At 42.1% G+C, this 18,362-nt stretch overlaps 1 protein-coding gene across 1 annotated transcript in view; it reads right to left on the reverse strand.

The window, feature by feature from the left end:
- Positions 1-1,656: 1,656 nt before the first annotated feature.
- The window catches only part of SLC26A2 (solute carrier family 26 member 2), a 105,279-nt gene continuing 88,573 nt past the window's right edge, over positions 1,657-18,362 (reverse strand). Inside the window, exon 3 of the mRNA XM_068272874.1 lies at positions 1,657-3,293. Within this exon, the coding sequence (XP_068128975.1) occupies positions 1,773-3,293 (1,521 nt within the window). The 3' untranslated portion in view covers positions 1,657-1,772. The remainder of the gene's footprint in view (positions 3,294-18,362) is intronic.

The raw sequence follows: 18,362 nt of genomic DNA on the forward strand, positions 1-18,362 counted from the left end.
ATGATGCCATTCTGTTCTGACCCCTCAGGGCCCTGAAACGGTGGTTGGTCTTTGTGAATAGACTACTTTCACGATTATTCTACCATGTTATTCTACCTCTGAGTGTATGGCCCCCTAGATTTTTTTATTCCACTTTGGGTTCCCTTTAATATGAGCATTGTATTCTGTCTCTGCCACTGTTCCTAATTTATGTCGTCTCCAGTCATGTTATTATAGTAGCAGCCTTCTAATGTGTGGGATGTCTACCTGTACAGTACCCACCATAACTGCTAAGCACCAAGCACCAGGTCTCTGGTGAACTCTAATCAGATTTTTTTCTTTTGCAGGAGTAACGGTTTTTGTTTTTTTTAAATATTTGCCAAGCTTGGGCCAATTGATAAGTTTGCCCAGATTCATTCTTAACGACAAATCTCCATCATATTTATGCAATAACAAAATACACATGTGAAAAGAGATGTGGGAGGAAAAGCCACTGTGAAGCTGCTGTAAAAGTTACTATAATAGCAGTTGTCTTTTACAGATGAAATGAATAGAGGAAATTAACGTCCTACTACTCCACCCTTTCGCGTGGCAAAGAAACAATTTAGGCTGCAGAGAAAAAATCCTGTATTATATATAAATATAATATACATTTTCACTTCTGTTTACTCCAAACAGAAGCATATCATAGAAAATAAAGAACAATATATAAAGATATAATAAAATAAAAGAAGTGAAAACTAGTAACAAGAAAAAAATTACTGTGTTTTGTTGTCCTTTGTATAAATAGACCTTTGGGGGGGGGGGGGGGGGGCATCTTATCCGATAATAATTTCAAGTTGAGCAGACGGCTTATCACTAATGATTTGGCAACTGATTAAACCTGTAGAGAGTGGCTAGATACAACCATGATTTCCCAGCCAGAAAACTTATATTTTTTTTCTTTTATATTCATTTTGTACTGAGCAAAGCAAGTAAAGTTAGGCCCGGTTCACATTAGCGGTGGCCGTCCGGAATCGCCGTGCCGGAGCCGCACCGCTTGCAGAACGGACGGAACGGACGCACGGCATAGCAATGAAAGCCTATGCGTCCGTTCACATGCGTCCGTTCTGCCGGACCGGAGCCGGACCGGATCCGGGCCGGATCCGGACTCCGGCCTCCGTTCCAACATGCGCTATTTTTTGATCCGGCTCCTCCGGCAGCCGTATCCGGGGCGGAGCCGGACTGCACCATCCGGCCAATACAAACCAATGGGAACCGGAGAGCGCACAACACACTGGCTGAGAAATCCGGATGTTCTACCCCACTTCCTATGCGGATTGTTGCGGCGATATTGGATGGGGACACGTGGGCAAGCATTTTGGAGTGGAGCAGCACAGCTGGATCCGGATCCGGAGATGTTGGCAGCATGTCGCAGGTGGAGGTGAGTGCTAAACAGCAGAGGGCCTGATTCCACAGGTCCCCCTTCTGCTGACCTCCCAGACCCCAACTTTTTTTTTGTTTTTTACGTTACTTTTGCCAAACGGATCCGGATCGCATCCTGATGAACACCTGATGCAACCTGACCGGATCCGGATCGGATCCGGATCAGAACCGTACGGTTCCGATCCGGACCCGGTCCGGATCCGGTCAGGTCATCCGGTCCGTTTGGCAAACAACCGCAAGTGTGAACCGGGCCTTAATGTATCCAGTATTTCTCTGTGTGTCACTGTGGGAATGTACATTACCCATGTCTGTAGTGTGGTTTTGTAACATGAGCCCCACCTGCTGGAATACTAGAGTAAATGGCAAGTTTACACAGCAGACCCATTATTACAAGCATCATGCTGCTCCTGTTCATACAGTGCAAACTGCACAGCCTGATGGATGCTATGAAACACCATGTTACTTTCCTCCTTTTTAAAATAGCCTCCATTTCTAAGGGAGTGCTTCACAGACATATTGCACTGGGCCAGCAAGACACAAACCCCAATGTCCATATAATCTTTCAAAACATCTTTCAATGTGTTAAGTCCTGCTGTATCAATGAACTGAATGGCACTACAGTCAATTACCAGGGAATGCAGAGGTAATTCTTTTCGGTAAAGATGCTGCATGGTTTCTAACTCAATATTATTGCTTTCAACAGTACCTTCCTTTTTAAACTCCTCTTTCTTCTTTGCTGCTTTTTTTTCTGCAGATGCAACCAAAGCCGGGTCTACACCCACATGTTTGTATAGGGATGATTTAAAGCTTTGTTTATTCACATAATACAGGGGGGCCTCAAAGCGAAACACCTTGATCCCTTTTGTGGTGTTTAGGTCCTTGTAGACAGTCATTGATTCATAAACTTCAGAAGCCTCGACCCTACCTAACAAGGATGATGCTGGTACTTGCGATCTTACTATGACACAAATCATAGAAAATGCAATGCCAATCACAAGTCCAAGCTCAGTACTTATTATTGCTGATGAAAACATGGTGACCAGCCAAATGGCAGTGTCAACTTTATTGACTTTCCACATTTGAGGTAAATCTAAGAACTTTCTGAGGGCACCTCTTAAGTTCACTATGGTTATGACTCCAAGAACACATTTCTGTAATGAGTAGAAAAGGGGAGCAATGACCAGGAGAACAAGCAGAATGACCAGAGAAGTCATGATCCCTGAGACTTGAGTTCTACATCCTGTAGACTCTTTAACAAGTGTTTTAGCAAGGGCTGCACTTGTGGTAAAGCAATGGAAAAATGAAGGTATAATATTACAGAATCCAATGGCATACATTTCTTGATTGGCCTTCACCTCATACCCATGTTTCTTAGCAAACATTTCAGAGAGTGAGACAGTAATAGCAAATCCTATAATTGCAATGGACAAGGCTCCTAAGGCAATGTTTGGTATCAGGCTCCAATCTGGTGGTTTTGGCATCAGAAATCCAGTAGGAATTTCTCCAGCAATGCTAGATCCATAGTTCTCTTTGAGATGGCCAAAGTGAGAGGCAAGAGTTGCCCCAACCACTACAAATAGTTCAACTGGGATTGGGGCCTTCAGCTTAGACTTGAAGCATTCATTGAGTTCTTTGGTCGGAATCAGGACTAAAAGGCACAAAATGCTGGTGATAAGATCACAAATATTGGTCTGGTGAATTCTTTGAAAGATATAAATCCATGTGTAGAGAGAAGAGCCAATCCCATTGGCACGTGGTATAGTTAAACCTAAAAGATATTTCACCTGAGATGTGAGGATGGTGAATGAGGCACCTGTTGCAAATCCACTTAACAAGGAGTCTGAGAGGTACACGGAAACAAAGCCAAACTGCAGGAATCCCATGAGAACCTGTGAGGAAGAAACAAGATTAACATTAAGGAAAAGAGGTATATAAAGGTTAAACAGAAGAATATTAAGGATTATCTTGAATTACTTAAAGGGAACTTGAAGTATGGAGAATATGGAGTTTAACATCTTCATTCTCCAATGCCGCCAGTTGCCTGCCATCTGTGATGATGCTCTACCTCTAATACTTTAAGTCACTGGCCCAGAACAAGCATACAGATCAGATGCTTGGACTCTGGTCTGACTCCCCTGGCTGCACGCTTGTTGTGTAGAAGAATGAGCAGGGCCGGCTTTTCCATGGAGGTAAAGGCGGCAAATGCCCCAGGGCCCCAGAGCTTCTAGTGGCCCCCCAATGTGTTTCCTCCCCTACCCCCCTCCAGCTATGGTGACCCATGGGTACGGGGATAATTCGCACTACCTGTTGCCAGGGTTAATACACAGCCAAAGTCCAAAGCATAGAGTGCAGTGCTACCTCCCGTGTCCTGCCTGGATTAGGTAAGACTCTGCTGTGTGGACACTCTGCATTTAGGAAAAAATGAGGAGGGAAAGAATGAGGATCCCCACAATACTTTTGATATTTTGACTACCTTATGATATTGTGTGAGAGGTAGGGTAGGATTGGGCCTATCAGCCAGCTTGGAAGCCCTGGGGTTGTATTTGCTGGGGGTGGTGTCAGGGGGCCCCCAAGTTAATTTTGTCCTGGGGCCCCATACTAGCTAGAACCAGCCCTGAGAATGAGAATGAGGATAGCAGGCTCTGAATTCCTCTCACTTCAGGTTCCCTTAAACAGCCATCAGATACAGATACAACAAAGGTCTTATAAACTGTGAAACTGGGGTTCCTCAATGGATGGAACGTATGGCTGATTTTGTATAATTATATTTTTTTATATGAAATGCCAACATTTGCATAGCACTTTTCTCCTGTCATTTAAGAGCTGCAAGCACTTAAAGAGGAACTCCAGTGAAAATAATGTAATAAAAAAAGTGCTTCATTTTTACCATAATTATGTATAAATGATTTAGGCAGTGTTTGCTCATTGTAAAATCTTTCCTCTCCCAGATTCACATTCTGACATGTATTACATGGTGACATTTTTACTGTGGGCAGGTTATGTAGCTGTTTCTAGCTGTTCTGGCCTTGCAGACAGCTCTAAACAGCCATTTCCTGTCTGTGAACATTGTTACATTGTGGCAGTTTGCCCAGAGTACCGTACGGTACCAGAGCCTCTTGTGGGAGGGGTTTCAGCACAAAATCAGTCATACAGCGCCCCCTGATGGTCTGTTTGTGAAAACCATTATATTTCTCATGTAAAAGGGGGTATCAGCTACTGATTGGGATAAAGTTAAATTCTTGGTCGGAGTTTCTCTTTAAGATGCACTTAGTAGACCACCCTGGAACATTAGGAAGACTTGCCCAAGGACTTCTTACTAGATTTCAGCACTAGTACTGGCTCAAGCCAGGATTTGAACCTTGGTCTCCGTAGTCAAACAGTCTGATTCCAAACTGTCATCCAAGCAAGCATAGAGAGCTACAGCCCTCTACTCTAAAGCACAGTGGTATTATATGAATTGAATAAACATTATGTTTACTTGTGTATGTCAGTCAGGCAGGGCTTCAGCTGTTACAGCATTCATTTCCCTCCCTGCTGAAACGTGATGGGGGCAGGGGGGGGGGGGGGGAGTGGTTCAGACTGAGAGCAACAGCAATCTATAGGTTGCTGAGGAGTAGAGACGGTGAATGAGATGCTTAGAATTCTGGCTTGTATGCAAATGTAATGCAAATTGCATGCTACTTGGAAGTGGGCCTATCAGAATTATCATGAAATTCATTTGACTGGCCCAATTCCAAGCCACAAATAATTTGCATTAAAGGGATGCTTAAGCCAGGAAAAAAAAAAACCAGTTTTTCTTTCCTGGGGCTTCTACCAGTCCCCTGCATTCCATGCCCTCGCAGTCACTCACGGAGCCTCCAGTCCCCCACCACCAGCTAGTTTTGTTTTCACTGACAGGGAGCAGACGGGCCTTCTGCGCCTGTGCAGGCATGGCCACGTGTATCCATCATCATGTTCTTGTCCTCAATAGAGTCCTGAACAGGCGCAGGACGCTATTGCGGATGGGAACGCAAAGAAAAATATGCGTGACCCGGCCTGTCTGGCTTGTCAGTGAAAATGAAACTAGCTGGTGGGCAGGGGATGGCTGCATGGGACTGGTGGAAGCCCCAGGCGAGTAAAGCTGATTTTATTATTCCTGACTTAAGTGTCCCTTTAACATCCCTGGCGGTAACCCCGAGCTACATTCGGGGTAGCCGCCGCAGAGGATTTCTCTGCCCCGGGAATAATTTTTTTTAATGAAAGTTGTTGTAGCCTTTGTAGCTAGCACTTCGCCCTTTTTTGATCTCCCCTGATCGCCGCTATCATACGTACCCCCCCCCCCCCCCCTGGATTCTGTGCGGCCTCTCTAATCAGCTCCAGGCTTCTCTATGGGGAGGATCGGGATTGCGCATGATGTCATGACGTCAGACGTCATGTCCGATCATTGCCATAGTGATGACTGAAGCTCATTGGGGAGGATGCGGCTCTCGCGGGATCGCGGCTAGGTAACGTATAGCGGCGGCGATGGAGGGGTTTAGAAGGGTGCAGGGGGACTTGGGGGACAATGGTAGCTAGCCTAGTGCTAGCTACAAAAACTTTAATTCAAAAAATTCCTCCCGTGGACACAGCCTCAGAAACTGCATACCGCTAGGCAGGTTAAATGACATGCAAGCTGGAAATATTAACATTCTACCATCAATCTCTAATCAAGTGGAGTATTTACTGTAGGTTAGAAGGCAAGGGTTGAGAAGAGGTTTTCTGCTAATGGTTCCCTTAGAAGAATCTTCAGCCCATAGTATACGGGTATGGGAATAAGGGTGTCTAGCAGGACACAGACAGCACTGCTAAAGTCAACACACATTTTTCAATAATTTATAGGATTTCAGGAATTAGCCCACTGATTATTTGATCTCTTTTAGGTGTAATTTTAGCAGCTGTCATCTAACTGATTTGCAGACAGTGTTTTTCACTTCCTTAGAAGAGATTTGCATGTTAACACAATTTTCTGCTCACTTCTAGTTGTTTTAAGTAAAATTTGTCCAAAAGAATATATCAGAAATGATGGGATTGTATATCGCCTTTCATTCTGAGAGTGGACATTAACGTGGGGTCTTATTTATGCAGCTTGTGCAGGGCTTGGCTGGATTTTAGAAGGGTCATGAAGGTTAAGAAAAGTTAAAGCATTTCCCATGAGTCAGAGTTGCAGCACCCAGAGTCACAAATGAAAATGTGGTTGCAGATTTGTATGAGTGTGTAATGGCCTGAAAGGGATCAAAAAGCCTGCGTACTGAAATGCTATGCAAAACAGAATGTTTCCTTCTTAAAACAAAAGGTATTATTGATTATTCAGGCTGGAGTGAGCATATGAGGTGTTTCACTATGTATCACTGTTGAATATGCAAATCATCCTTTTGTTGTCCCTGTAAGCGGAACACACCTCCAGAACTGCTGGAATTCAATGATGTGTCAAGAGCCAAACTAATCCAACACTGCCGCACTGATGAAGATCAACCAGTCAAAAATGGTCTGTCTGCATGCTGGATTACTATGGCTCCATAATATTAACACGCTGACACATCATTGCATTCCAGCGGTTCTGGAGGTGTGTTTAGCTATCAGAGACAACAGAGAGATGATTTGCATATTTAGCAGTGATGCATTGTGGGACACCTCATATGCTCACTCCAACCTGAATAATCGACAAAGCCTTCTGTTTTACATAAATGTGTATATGTTTCTTGTTAGTCTTAAGCAGGTCAACTCCACTTCCATGAAGTTTGACAGCTTACCTAAACAACTGACTCAAATATAATAACATAGAATTGTATGATGAAGATAGTATAAATGAAAATGAAGTGGCAAGCTTTATCCAACTGATTTGCTTTCATTTGAAGTTAGGCAGTTTATTATGTTATGAATGAACGTGTTGGCGAATCTCTGTACAAGTGGGTGTGGGAGGAGAGGCAAGGCATTGATGGCCATGTAGTAGTTAAACTGCATTGAGCAGTACAACAAAACATGTGGTTAAGTCAATGCACAATACATTTCTCCCGAAGTATGATTGAGATTGATTGCGCAGCGTGGATGGAACTTATCACTGGTCTATCCATTGCCTATTGGGGAGGGATCATTTAGCTTGCCATTGATTACTGATACTGTTCTTGAATTTATGCCTAGCTTTACTAATATTGCAGGTATAAATGTACTGTACAAAGCAGTGACATTCCACTGTGATAAATTAGAACATCCTGTGCAGCAAACATCCTATTTTTACATCAGCATCTGTTACCTCAGTTACTGTTGGTATATACTGTGATCTGTGAGATATCTCTCAGATCAAATCACCCAATGTGTAGCCAGATTATAGTATTGCTAGTAAGATTATAGTAAATCTTTAAAAAAATACCAAGTTAGTGGGTACTAACTATACTATACTATACTTGACCCGGCAGGTCAAATGTATAACTTCCAAGTAAGAGCACATCCGTGATCAAACATGTACAGGGTCGAACTGGGACACCAAGGGCCCACCAAGGAAGTTTCAGCCTGGGGCCCGCCCCCCTCTCCTCTCCTCCCTCCCCCTGCCATTTTGGGCTCACATACACATGTACTCTAGAAATTTTGCATGACTTTATGGTAGGGAATAGATTTTGAGCAATTCTGAGGACAGTCTCCAATAGGGACATGTCTAAATGCGGCGCGCACAGCGAAACTAAATGGGTGTCACCACGCACTGGAACATCGGCGTGGTCATGATGAGTCATGGGCAGACTTAAAAAAAATATATATAAAACACAAAATAAGTAGCGGTGTTATTCACAGAGATTAGGTCTGACCAGATACATTTTAGATAAAATATTCAAGTAGTTACATGCCTCATGATAATGGCAGCAGATACCTCCACAAAATGCAATCAGGTTGCCGACAGATGCCCCCACAAAATGCAATCAGGTTGGCGGCAGATACCCCCACAAAATGCAATCAGGTTGGCTGCAGATACCCCCACAAAATGCAAACAGGTTGGCTGCAGATACCTCCACAAAATGCAAACAGGTTGGCTGCAGATACCCCCACAAAATGCAAACAGGTTGGCTGCAGATACCCCCACAAAATGCAATCAGGTTGGATGCGGATACCCCCACACAATGAATTCAGGTTGGCTGCAGATACCCCCACACAATGCAAACAGGTTGGTGGCAGATACCCCCACAAAATGCAATCAGGTTGGATGCAGATACCCCCACAAAATGCAAACAGGTTGGCTGCAGATACTCCCACAAAAGCAATAAGGTTTACATAAATGTCTTCATTCTACTGGGCCTGTTTGGGATGCAAAACCCACAAATAACTTCAGGTGAAATACGGGTCTATCTGAAAAAATGTGGTGTGGCAGTTTCAAGATGCACAATAAGGAGCAGATTGAAGAACGATTGGCTGCATGGTCGAGTTGACAAAAGAAAGCCATTACTATGCAAATACCACAAAGTATTCCGCTTACAATATGCCAAACAGCACAAAGACAAGCCTCAAACCTTCTGGCACAAAGTCATTTGCAGTGATGAGACTGAAATTGAACTTTTTGGCCACAACCATAAACGCTACATTTGGAGAGGAGTCAACAAGGGCTATGATTAAAGGTACAGCATTCCTGCTTTGAAACGTTGTGGATCGCTGATGTTTTGGGATGTGTGAGCTACAAAAGCACTGGAACTCTGGTTAAAATTGATGGTAGTATAAATGCAGTAAATCAAAAAATACTGGAGGAAAATTTGCACTCATCAGCCAGGAAGCTGTGCATAGAACGTATTTGGACATTCCACCATGACAATGATCCAAAACACAAGGCCAAGTTGACCTGTCATAAGGCTACAACAACATAAAGTGAAGGTTCTGTAGTGGCCATCTCAGTCTCTTGGCCTCAGTATCATTGAGCTACTCTGGGGAGACCTCAAAACACGCAGTGCATGCAAGACAGCCCAAGAATTTACGGGAACTGGATGCTTTTTTGCCAGAAAAAAATGGGCAGCTTTAACATCTGAGAAGATGAAAAGCCTCATCCACAACTACCACAAAAGACTTCAGGCAATGCACATATACACACATACACTCAGTAGGTCTGTGTGAAAGATCACTTGCAGCATGGGAATTGAAGAACAGTGTGTTGATATGGGCATTCTATTATACTCTGCAGTGTAATTTTTGCTACTTCCACGCCATTCCCTTTTGTGAACCTGTCTTTCCCTCTTATAATAGGCCTCTTTTGTGTACCATAAGGTATTGTCTTTAGAACTATTTATAATGCGAATTGTTTGATAAGTATTACTACAATAAATTCCAATTTCACATCAATATAGCGGTGTGGGGTTGTTTTGTTTAAAACACTTCCATTAAGATGTAATTAGTGGTAAACAAGTATTTTTCTAGCATGGTGCCCAGAGATAAGGGTAATTAATAAGTGCTCATATAAAACCTAATTATCTGTCAATACAATATGCTTTGTTAAATTCATTATAAATGGGCTCTAACTCACTAGCCAAATTATAATGATTATTTTTCTCAGTATAATCTCTTTATTGTTGGGGCATCCAACACTGCCCTGTGTAGAAAATAAGTCATTACACAATTCCCTACATTGCTGCTGAATTAACGCACCTTGAATTGAGCAGCTACAGTATATGAAAGCTTCAGGCGTTTAATTTTACATTAAACTTTGATTGGGAAAGCAATACACAAGGAAATACTGGATAACTTTTAACCCAATATATATCCTGCTCACTGTGCTTTAACCATCTACTAAGTGCTATGCTGCTGAGGGTGGAAGGTGCAGCCTTGATTAAACGATTTACACGCTATATATAGAAGAGCAAAGCAACTTAGCCAGATTACTGTATTAGCAATGCCATATTGTCTTGCACTGTGCTTGATCCCATAGGAAATAGGACTGCTTCATTTAAACATTATATATAATGTAGAAAACTCATATATAAATTATAAACACAATGTATTGTATGTATTTTAACAGCTTAACTAGATAATTTATACATTGCAAATAGTTGTAACAAAAACGGAAAATGCAGTAAACAAAACAAACCTTAACATCCTATCCATGGTACCTCATTTCACACAACACTACAGTATCTGTATTTACAAATGGAAACGGTTTCAAATCTCATGCCTGGAATTGTTAGTTGGGCTGTTGCCTGCCCAGTATTGTGGGTTCCCCAAAGTAGTATGCACAGTTTGCGCACACAGCAGTGTTGGCATGGGCCTGGGCTGAATACGTTTGCTGCTGGTTAATGAATGTTTCAGTGTGCTTTGTAACATTCTCGTGTTCATTTCTGAAGCCTAACTTTAAAGGGAACCTGCAGCGAGAAGTATATGGAGGCTGCCATATTTATTTTCATTTAACCACTTAAGTACCAAAAGTCACTGCCACCTTAAGGTACAAAAACGGGGCTCACCGATGTCACATCGCAACGACCCGTCCTTCTCTCCATTTGCTCTGTTCTCCCGTTGCTGCAGCCCACTTGCTCTGGTGTCGCTATGACAGCAGAGCTATGTGAGCCAATCAGGAGCAGATTTCATTGGCTCCTGGCCCTGTAATTACTTCGAGCCAATCACAGCTAATACAGGGTCAGGAGCCAATGCAATCAGCTCCTGACCAGCTCACGGAGCTCTGCTGTCATACAGACAGCAAAGGGAGTAGGCTGCATAGATGAGAGAGCAGCACAATGAGAGGTAGCGACGGGAGTGTGCAGTGCAGTAATTTAAATAGACACCATGGCAGGGATAACAGGTCCCAAACAGGGCATAGATTTCAATTACCATGTTCCAGAAGCGGTTTAACAATACCAGTTGCCTGGCAGAACAGCTGATCTATTTGGCTTCAATAGTGTCTGAATCCCACCAGAAACAAGCATGCAACTCACTGTCAGATTTGACAAAAATGTCAGAAATACCTGAATGCTTGTTCAGGGTCTATGGCTAGAAGCCCGCTATGCAATGCCACAATTTAGTTTTTCGCAAGTCAATTTGGTTATCTGCAAGTCTGTCCGCCAATATTGCACCTTATTTTCCGCTAATCGGCGCCTCCGGGGGTCAAAATATACCTTCATAGTCGTATATCGTGTCCATTCTAAAAGCAACAATTTGCTGCACAGAAGGCAAATTTGAGCACCCTCTAGGAGCCACCATGCTTATAGATAAAAAGAACCCCCAGCATGCAACTGTTTGGCACTGACTATTAAAGGGCCAGTGCTCCTCAAGTATGTGATAACTCCAAACCATAACAGCAGAAAAAGTTTTGAAAGTTTTGAATGCAGGATTAACATCTTAATCACTTAATACACTCAGACCAGCTGCTGTTGAAATTTTTATGGTGACAATCCCGCTTTAAGTACAGTTGGTATAAATATAAATAGTTCCAAAATAAGACTATGGGAATTCAGGAAGGTCCAATTTATTTCATGAGTTCTTTAGTTATCTGTTTTTATTCAAATGTTCTCCTTATCTGTCATAACTATTTATCAAGTCAATCTTCTCTACTCCTAGATGGGGTAAAAAAATGTAAAGGGAGACAAGTTTTGTGAATTAACCTCATTGGTACAATTGTTTATTTGTAATGTGGAACCGTTTAGATGCAACAAAATAATGTATGTAGCTAAAACAAAATGGATGGTTATACTGTAGCAATGGACACACATATTGAGATGAATGAAAATCATAAACTAGGGCATTCCCGATCAGTATTTGGTCAAAATATCGCTCAGGTATTGATCAGGAATAGCTTTTCTTTGAGGTGTGTGTAAGAGGGTGGGGGGCTCCAGCATAACAAGAGTGACATTTGCATTGCTTTGCACTGCTTGGGCACTACTAAGCTAGCAGCTAAAATTTAATGGTGCAAAGTTATAGAACAGGTAAACAATATTAACAAGTTGCTTTTTTTTTTTTTTAAAAGCAAAATTTAAGATTTTACTGTTTACTGTTCAGAAATTGGTCTTTTCACCATAAAAATGGAAATGAATCCTGTTGCCTTCAGATTGTCCCTTCTGGAAGCTTTAACCACTTGAGGACTCAGCCTTTACCCCCCCTTAAGGACCAGCGCTGTTTTTTCCATTCAGACCACTGCAGCTTTAACGGTTTATTGCTCGCTCATACAACCTACCACCTAAATGAATTTTGGCTCCTTTTCTTCTCACTAATACAGCTTTCTTTTGATGCTATTTGATTGCTGCTGCGAGTTTTACTTTTTATTATATTCATCAAAAAAGACATGAATTTTGGCAAAAAAATGATTTTTTTAACTTTCTGTGCTGACATTTTTCAAATAAAGTAAAATTTCTGTATACATGCAGCGCGAAAAATGTGGACAAACATGTTTTTGATGAAAAAAAACCCATTCAGTGTATATTTATTGGTTTGGGTAAAAGTTATAGCGTTTACAAACTATGGTGCAAAAAGTGAATTTTCCCATTTTTAAGCATCTCTGACTTTCCTGACTACCTGTCATGTTTCATGAGGTGCTAAAATTCCAGGATAGTATAAATACCCCACAAATAACCCCATTTTGGAAAGAAGACATCCCAAAGTATTCACTGAGAGGCATAGTGAGTTCATAGAAGATTTTATTTTTTGTCACAAGTTAGCGGAAAATGACAGTTTGTCACACAAAAAAAAAAAAAAAAAAGGTTTCCATTTCTGCTAACTTGTAACAAAAAAAAATGAAATCTGCCATGGACTCAACATGCCCCTCAATGAATACCTTGAAGTGTCTATTTTTCAAAATGGGGTCATTTATGGGGTGTGTTTACTGTCCTGGCATTTTGGGGGGTGCGGAATTGTAAGCACCCCTGTAAAGCCTAAAAGTAGTCATTGCACTGTGGGCCTCTTAGCGCAGTTTGGCTGCAAAAAAGTGTCACACATATGGTATCGCTATACTCGGGAGAAGTAGTACAATGTGTTTTGGGGTGTATTTTTACACATACCCATGCTGGGTGGGAGAAATATCTCTGCAAATGACAATTTTTTGATTTTTTTACACACAATTGTCCATTTACAGAGTTATTTCTCCCACTCAGCATGGGTATGTATAAAAATACACCCCAAAACACATTGTACTACTTCTCCTGAGTACGGCGATACCACATGTGTGGCACTTTTTTGCACCCTAACTGCGCTAAGGGGCCCAAAGTCCAATGAGTACCTTTAGGATTTCACAGGTCATTTTGAGACATTTGGTTTCAAGACTACTCCTCACGGTTTAGGGCCCCTAAAATGCCAGGGCAGTATAGGAACCCCACAAATGACCCCATTTTACAAAGAAGACACCCCAAGGTACTCAATTAGGAGTATGGTGAGTTCATAGAAGATTTTACTTTTTGTCACAAGTTAGCGGAAAATGATTGTTATTGGGTTTTTTTTACCAAGTGTCATTTTCCGCTAACTTGTGACAAAAAATAAAATCTTCTATGAACTCACCATACTCCTAACGGAATACCTTGGGATGTCCTCTTTGTAAAATGGGGTCATTTGTGGGGTTCCTATACTGCTCTGGCATTTTAGGGGCCCTAAACCGTGAGTAGTAGTCTTGAAACCAAATGTTTCAAAATGACCTGTGAAATGCTAAAGGTACTCATTGGACTCTGGGCCCCTTAGCGCAGTTAGGGTGCAAAAAAGTGCCACACATGTGGTATCGCCGTACTCGGGAGAAGTAGTACAATGTGTTTTGGGGTGTATTTTTACACATACCCATATTGGGTGGGAGAAATACCTCTGTAAATGACAATTTTTTGATTTCTTTACACACAATTGTCAATTTACAGAGATATTTCTCCCACCCAATATGGGTATGTGTAAAAATACACCCCAAAACACATAATACTACTTCTCCTGAGTACGGCGGTACCACATGTGTGGCACTTTTTTGCATCCTAACTGCGCTAAGGGGCCCAGAGTCCAATGAGTACCGTTAGCATTTCACAGGTCATTTTGAGAAATTTGGTTTCAAGACTACTCCTCACGGTTTAGGGCCCCTAAAATGCCAGGGCAGTATAGGAACCCCACAAATGACCCCATTTTAGAAAGAAGACACCCCAAGGTACTCAATTAGGAGTATGGTGAGTTCATAGAAGATTTTACTTTTTGTCACAAGTTAGCGGAAAATGATTGTTATTGGTTTTTTTTACCAAGTGTCATTTTCCGCTAACTTGTGACAAAAAATAAAATCTTCTATGAACTCACCATACTCCTAACGGAATACCTTGGGATGTCCTCTTTGTAAAATGGGGTCATTTGTGGGGTTCCTATACTGCTCTGGCATTTTAGGGGCCCTAAACCGTGAGGAGTAGTCTTGAAACCAAATGTTTCAAAATGACCTGTGAAATGCTAAAGGTACTCATTGGACTCTGGGCCCCTTAGCGCAGTTAGGGTGCAAAAAAGTGCCACACATGTGGTATCGCCGTACTCGGGAGAAGTAGTACAATGTGTTTTGGGGTGTATTTTTACACATACCCATATTGGGTGGGAGAAATACCTCTGTAAATGACAATTTTTTGATTTCTTTACACACAATTGTCAATTTACAGAGATATTTCTCCCACCCAATATGGGTATGTGTAAAAATACACCCCAAAACACATAATACTACTTCTCCTGAGTACGGCGGTACCACATGTGTGGCACTTTTTTGCATCCTAACTGCGCTAAGGGGCCCAGAGTCCAATGAGTACCGTTAGCATTTCACAGGTCATTTTGAGAAGTTTGGTTTCAAGACTACTCCTCACGGTTTAGGGCCCCTAAAATGCCAGAGCAGTATAGGAACCCCACAAATGACCCCATTTTACAAAGAGGACATCCCAAGGTATTCCGTTAGGAGTATGGTGAGTTCATAGAAGATTTTATTTTTTGTCACAAGTTAGCGGAAAATGACACTTGGTAAAAAAACCCATTAACAATCATTTTCCGCTAACTTGTGACAAAAAGTAAAATCTTCTATGAACTCACCATACTCCTAATTGAGTACCTTGGGGTGTCTTCTTTCTAAAATGGGGTCATTTGTGGGGTTCCTATACTGCTCTGGCATTTTAGGGGCCCTAAACCGTGAGGAGTAGTCTTGAAACCAAATGTTTCAAAATGACCTGTGAAATGCTAAAGGTACTCATTGGACTCTGGGCCCCTTAGCGCAGTTAGGGTGCAAAAAAGGGCCACACATGTGGTATCGCCGTACTCGGGAGAAGTAGTACAATGTGTTTTGGGGTGTATTTTTACACATACCCATATTGGGTGGGAGAAATATCTCTGTAAATGACAATTTTTTGATTTCTTTACACACAATTGTCCATTTACAGAGATATTTCTCCCACCCAATATGGGTATGTGTAAAAATACACCCCAAAACACATTGTACTACTTCTCCCGAGTACAGCGATACCACATTTGTGGCACTTTTTTGCACCCTAACTGCGCTAAGGGGCCCAGAGTCCAATGAGTACCGTTACCATTTCACAGGTCATTTTGAGAAATTTGGTTTCAAGACTACTCCTCACGGTTTAGGGCCCCTAAAATGCCAGAGCAGTATAGGAACCCCACAAATGACCCCATTTTACAAAGAGGACATCCCAAGGTATTCCGTTAGGAGTATGGTGAGTTCATAGAAGATTTTATTTTTTGTCACAAGTTAGCGGAAAATGACACTTGGTAAAAAAACCCATTAACAATCATTTTCCGCTAACTTGTGACAAAAAGTAAAATCTTCTATGAACTCACCATACTCCTAATTGAGTACCTTGGGGTGTCTTCTTTCTAAAATGGGGTCATTTGTGGGGTTCCTATACTGCCCTGGCATTTTAGGGGCCCTAAACCGTGAGGAGTAGTCTTGAAACCAAATTTCTCAAAATGACCTGTGAAATGCTAACGGTACTCATTGGACTCTGGGCCCCTTAGCGCAGTTAGGATGCAAAAAAGTGCCACACATGTGGTACCGCCGTACTCAGGAGAAGTAGTATTATGTGTTTTGGGGTGTATTTTTACACATACCCATATTGGGTGGGAGAAATATCTCTGTAAATTGACAATTGTGTGTAAAGAAATCAAAAAATTGTCATTTACAGAGGTATTTCTCCCACCCAATATGGGTATGTGTAAAAATACACCCCAAAACACATTGGTCTACTTCTCCCGGGTACGGCGATAGCACGTGTGGCACTTTTTTGCAGCCTAACTGCGCTAAGGGGCCCAACGTGCAATGACTACCTTTGGGCTTTACAGGGGTGCTCACAATTTAGCCCCCCCCCCCACATGACAGGACAGTTAACAAACCCCACAAATGACCCCATTTTAAAAATAAGACACCACAAAGTATTCCATGAGGGGCATGGTGAGTTTATAAAAAAAATTCTTTTTTGTCACAAGTTAGCAGAAAAGGATACTTTGTGAAAAAAAACAAAAAACAACAATTTATGCTAACTTGTGACAAAAAACAAAATCTTCTATGAACTCACCATGCACCTCACGGAATACTTTGGGGTGTCCTCTTTCCAAAATGGGGTCATTTGTGGGGTCTGTCCTGGCATTTTAGGGCCTCTGCAATCATTACATGTATGGCCAGTATTTCTGCTATACTCCTTATATTGGGCATACAGGTAGTGCATTCTGGGCTGAAAGGAAAAATGAATGGCAAACATCCCTTCATTCGCATCGATCAATGTGGATGAACAAATATCTGCCAAAAAATGTGAAACAAAAAGAAAAGAAAGAGAGACATAGGAGCTGCCACCCCAAAAATCCAAACCCACCAGCTCGTATGCCCAGGCAATCCTGATTTATTCATCCACATTGATCGATGTGAATGGAGAAATCATTGCTTGAGTTCTTTTTTGATACAAAGTGCTTGCCAAAGCATATGAATCCCCAACACCACACCTTGGCCCATATGCCTCGGCAAACGTATCTTTTTTACTGTGGAGGAGAAATCTCGTCCTACAGCGCTGCATGCACCGATTTTGTGTAACCTGACAGAAGCGCAATGCTTCTGTCAGGATGCACCATCAGTGCTGCAGCTGATTGGTCGGTCGGTCGGTCGGTCTGGATAGAAAAAAGAGAGAAGAAAAACGAAAAAAACAAAACAAAAAGGAGGGGAAGGCGTCCGCCTGGACATAGGAGCTGCCACCCCAAAAATCCAAACCCACCAGCTCGTATGCCCAGGCAATCCTGATTTATTCATCCACATTGATCGATGTGAATGGAGAAATCATTGCTTGAGTTCTTTTTTGATACAAAGTGCTTGCCAAAGCATATGAATCCCCAACACCACACCTTGGCCCATATGCCTCGGCAAACGTATCTTTTTTACTGTGGAGGAGAAATCTCGTCCTACAGCGCTGCATGCACCGATTTTGTGTAACCTGACAGAAGCGCAATGCTTCTGTCAGGATGCACCATCAGTGCTGCAGCTGATTGGTCGGTCGGTCGGTCGGTCTGGATAGAAAAAAGAGAGAAGAAAAACGAAAAAAACAAAACAAAAAGGAGGGGAAGGCGTCCGCCTGGACATAGGAGCTGCCACCCCAAAAATCCAAACCCACCAGCTCGTATGCCCAGGCAATCCTGATTTATTCATCCACATTGATCGATGTGAATGGAGAAATCATTGCTTGAGTTCTTTTTTGATACAAAGTGCTTGCCAAAGCATATGAATCCCCAACACCACACCTTGGCCCATATGCCTCGGCAAACGTATCTTTTTTACTGTGGAGGAGAAATCTCGTCCTACAGCGCTGCATGCACCGATTTTGTGTAACCTGACAGAAGCGCAATGCTTCTGTCAGGATGCATCATCAGTGCTGCAGCTGATTGGTCGGTTGGAAAAAAAGAGAGAAGAAAAAAAAAAAAAAAAAAAAAAAAAAAGCAAGCAAGCAGCAAAGCGCTTCAATAACATTAACTTTTTAAACTTTATTAAATATGTTCAAACCAAACAATAACATTGG

The sequence above is a fragment of the Hyperolius riggenbachi genome, chromosome 3, assembly GCF_040937935.1.
Source record: "Hyperolius riggenbachi isolate aHypRig1 chromosome 3, aHypRig1.pri, whole genome shotgun sequence".
NCBI classification, from domain to species: Eukaryota; Metazoa; Chordata; class Amphibia; order Anura; family Hyperoliidae; genus Hyperolius; species Hyperolius riggenbachi.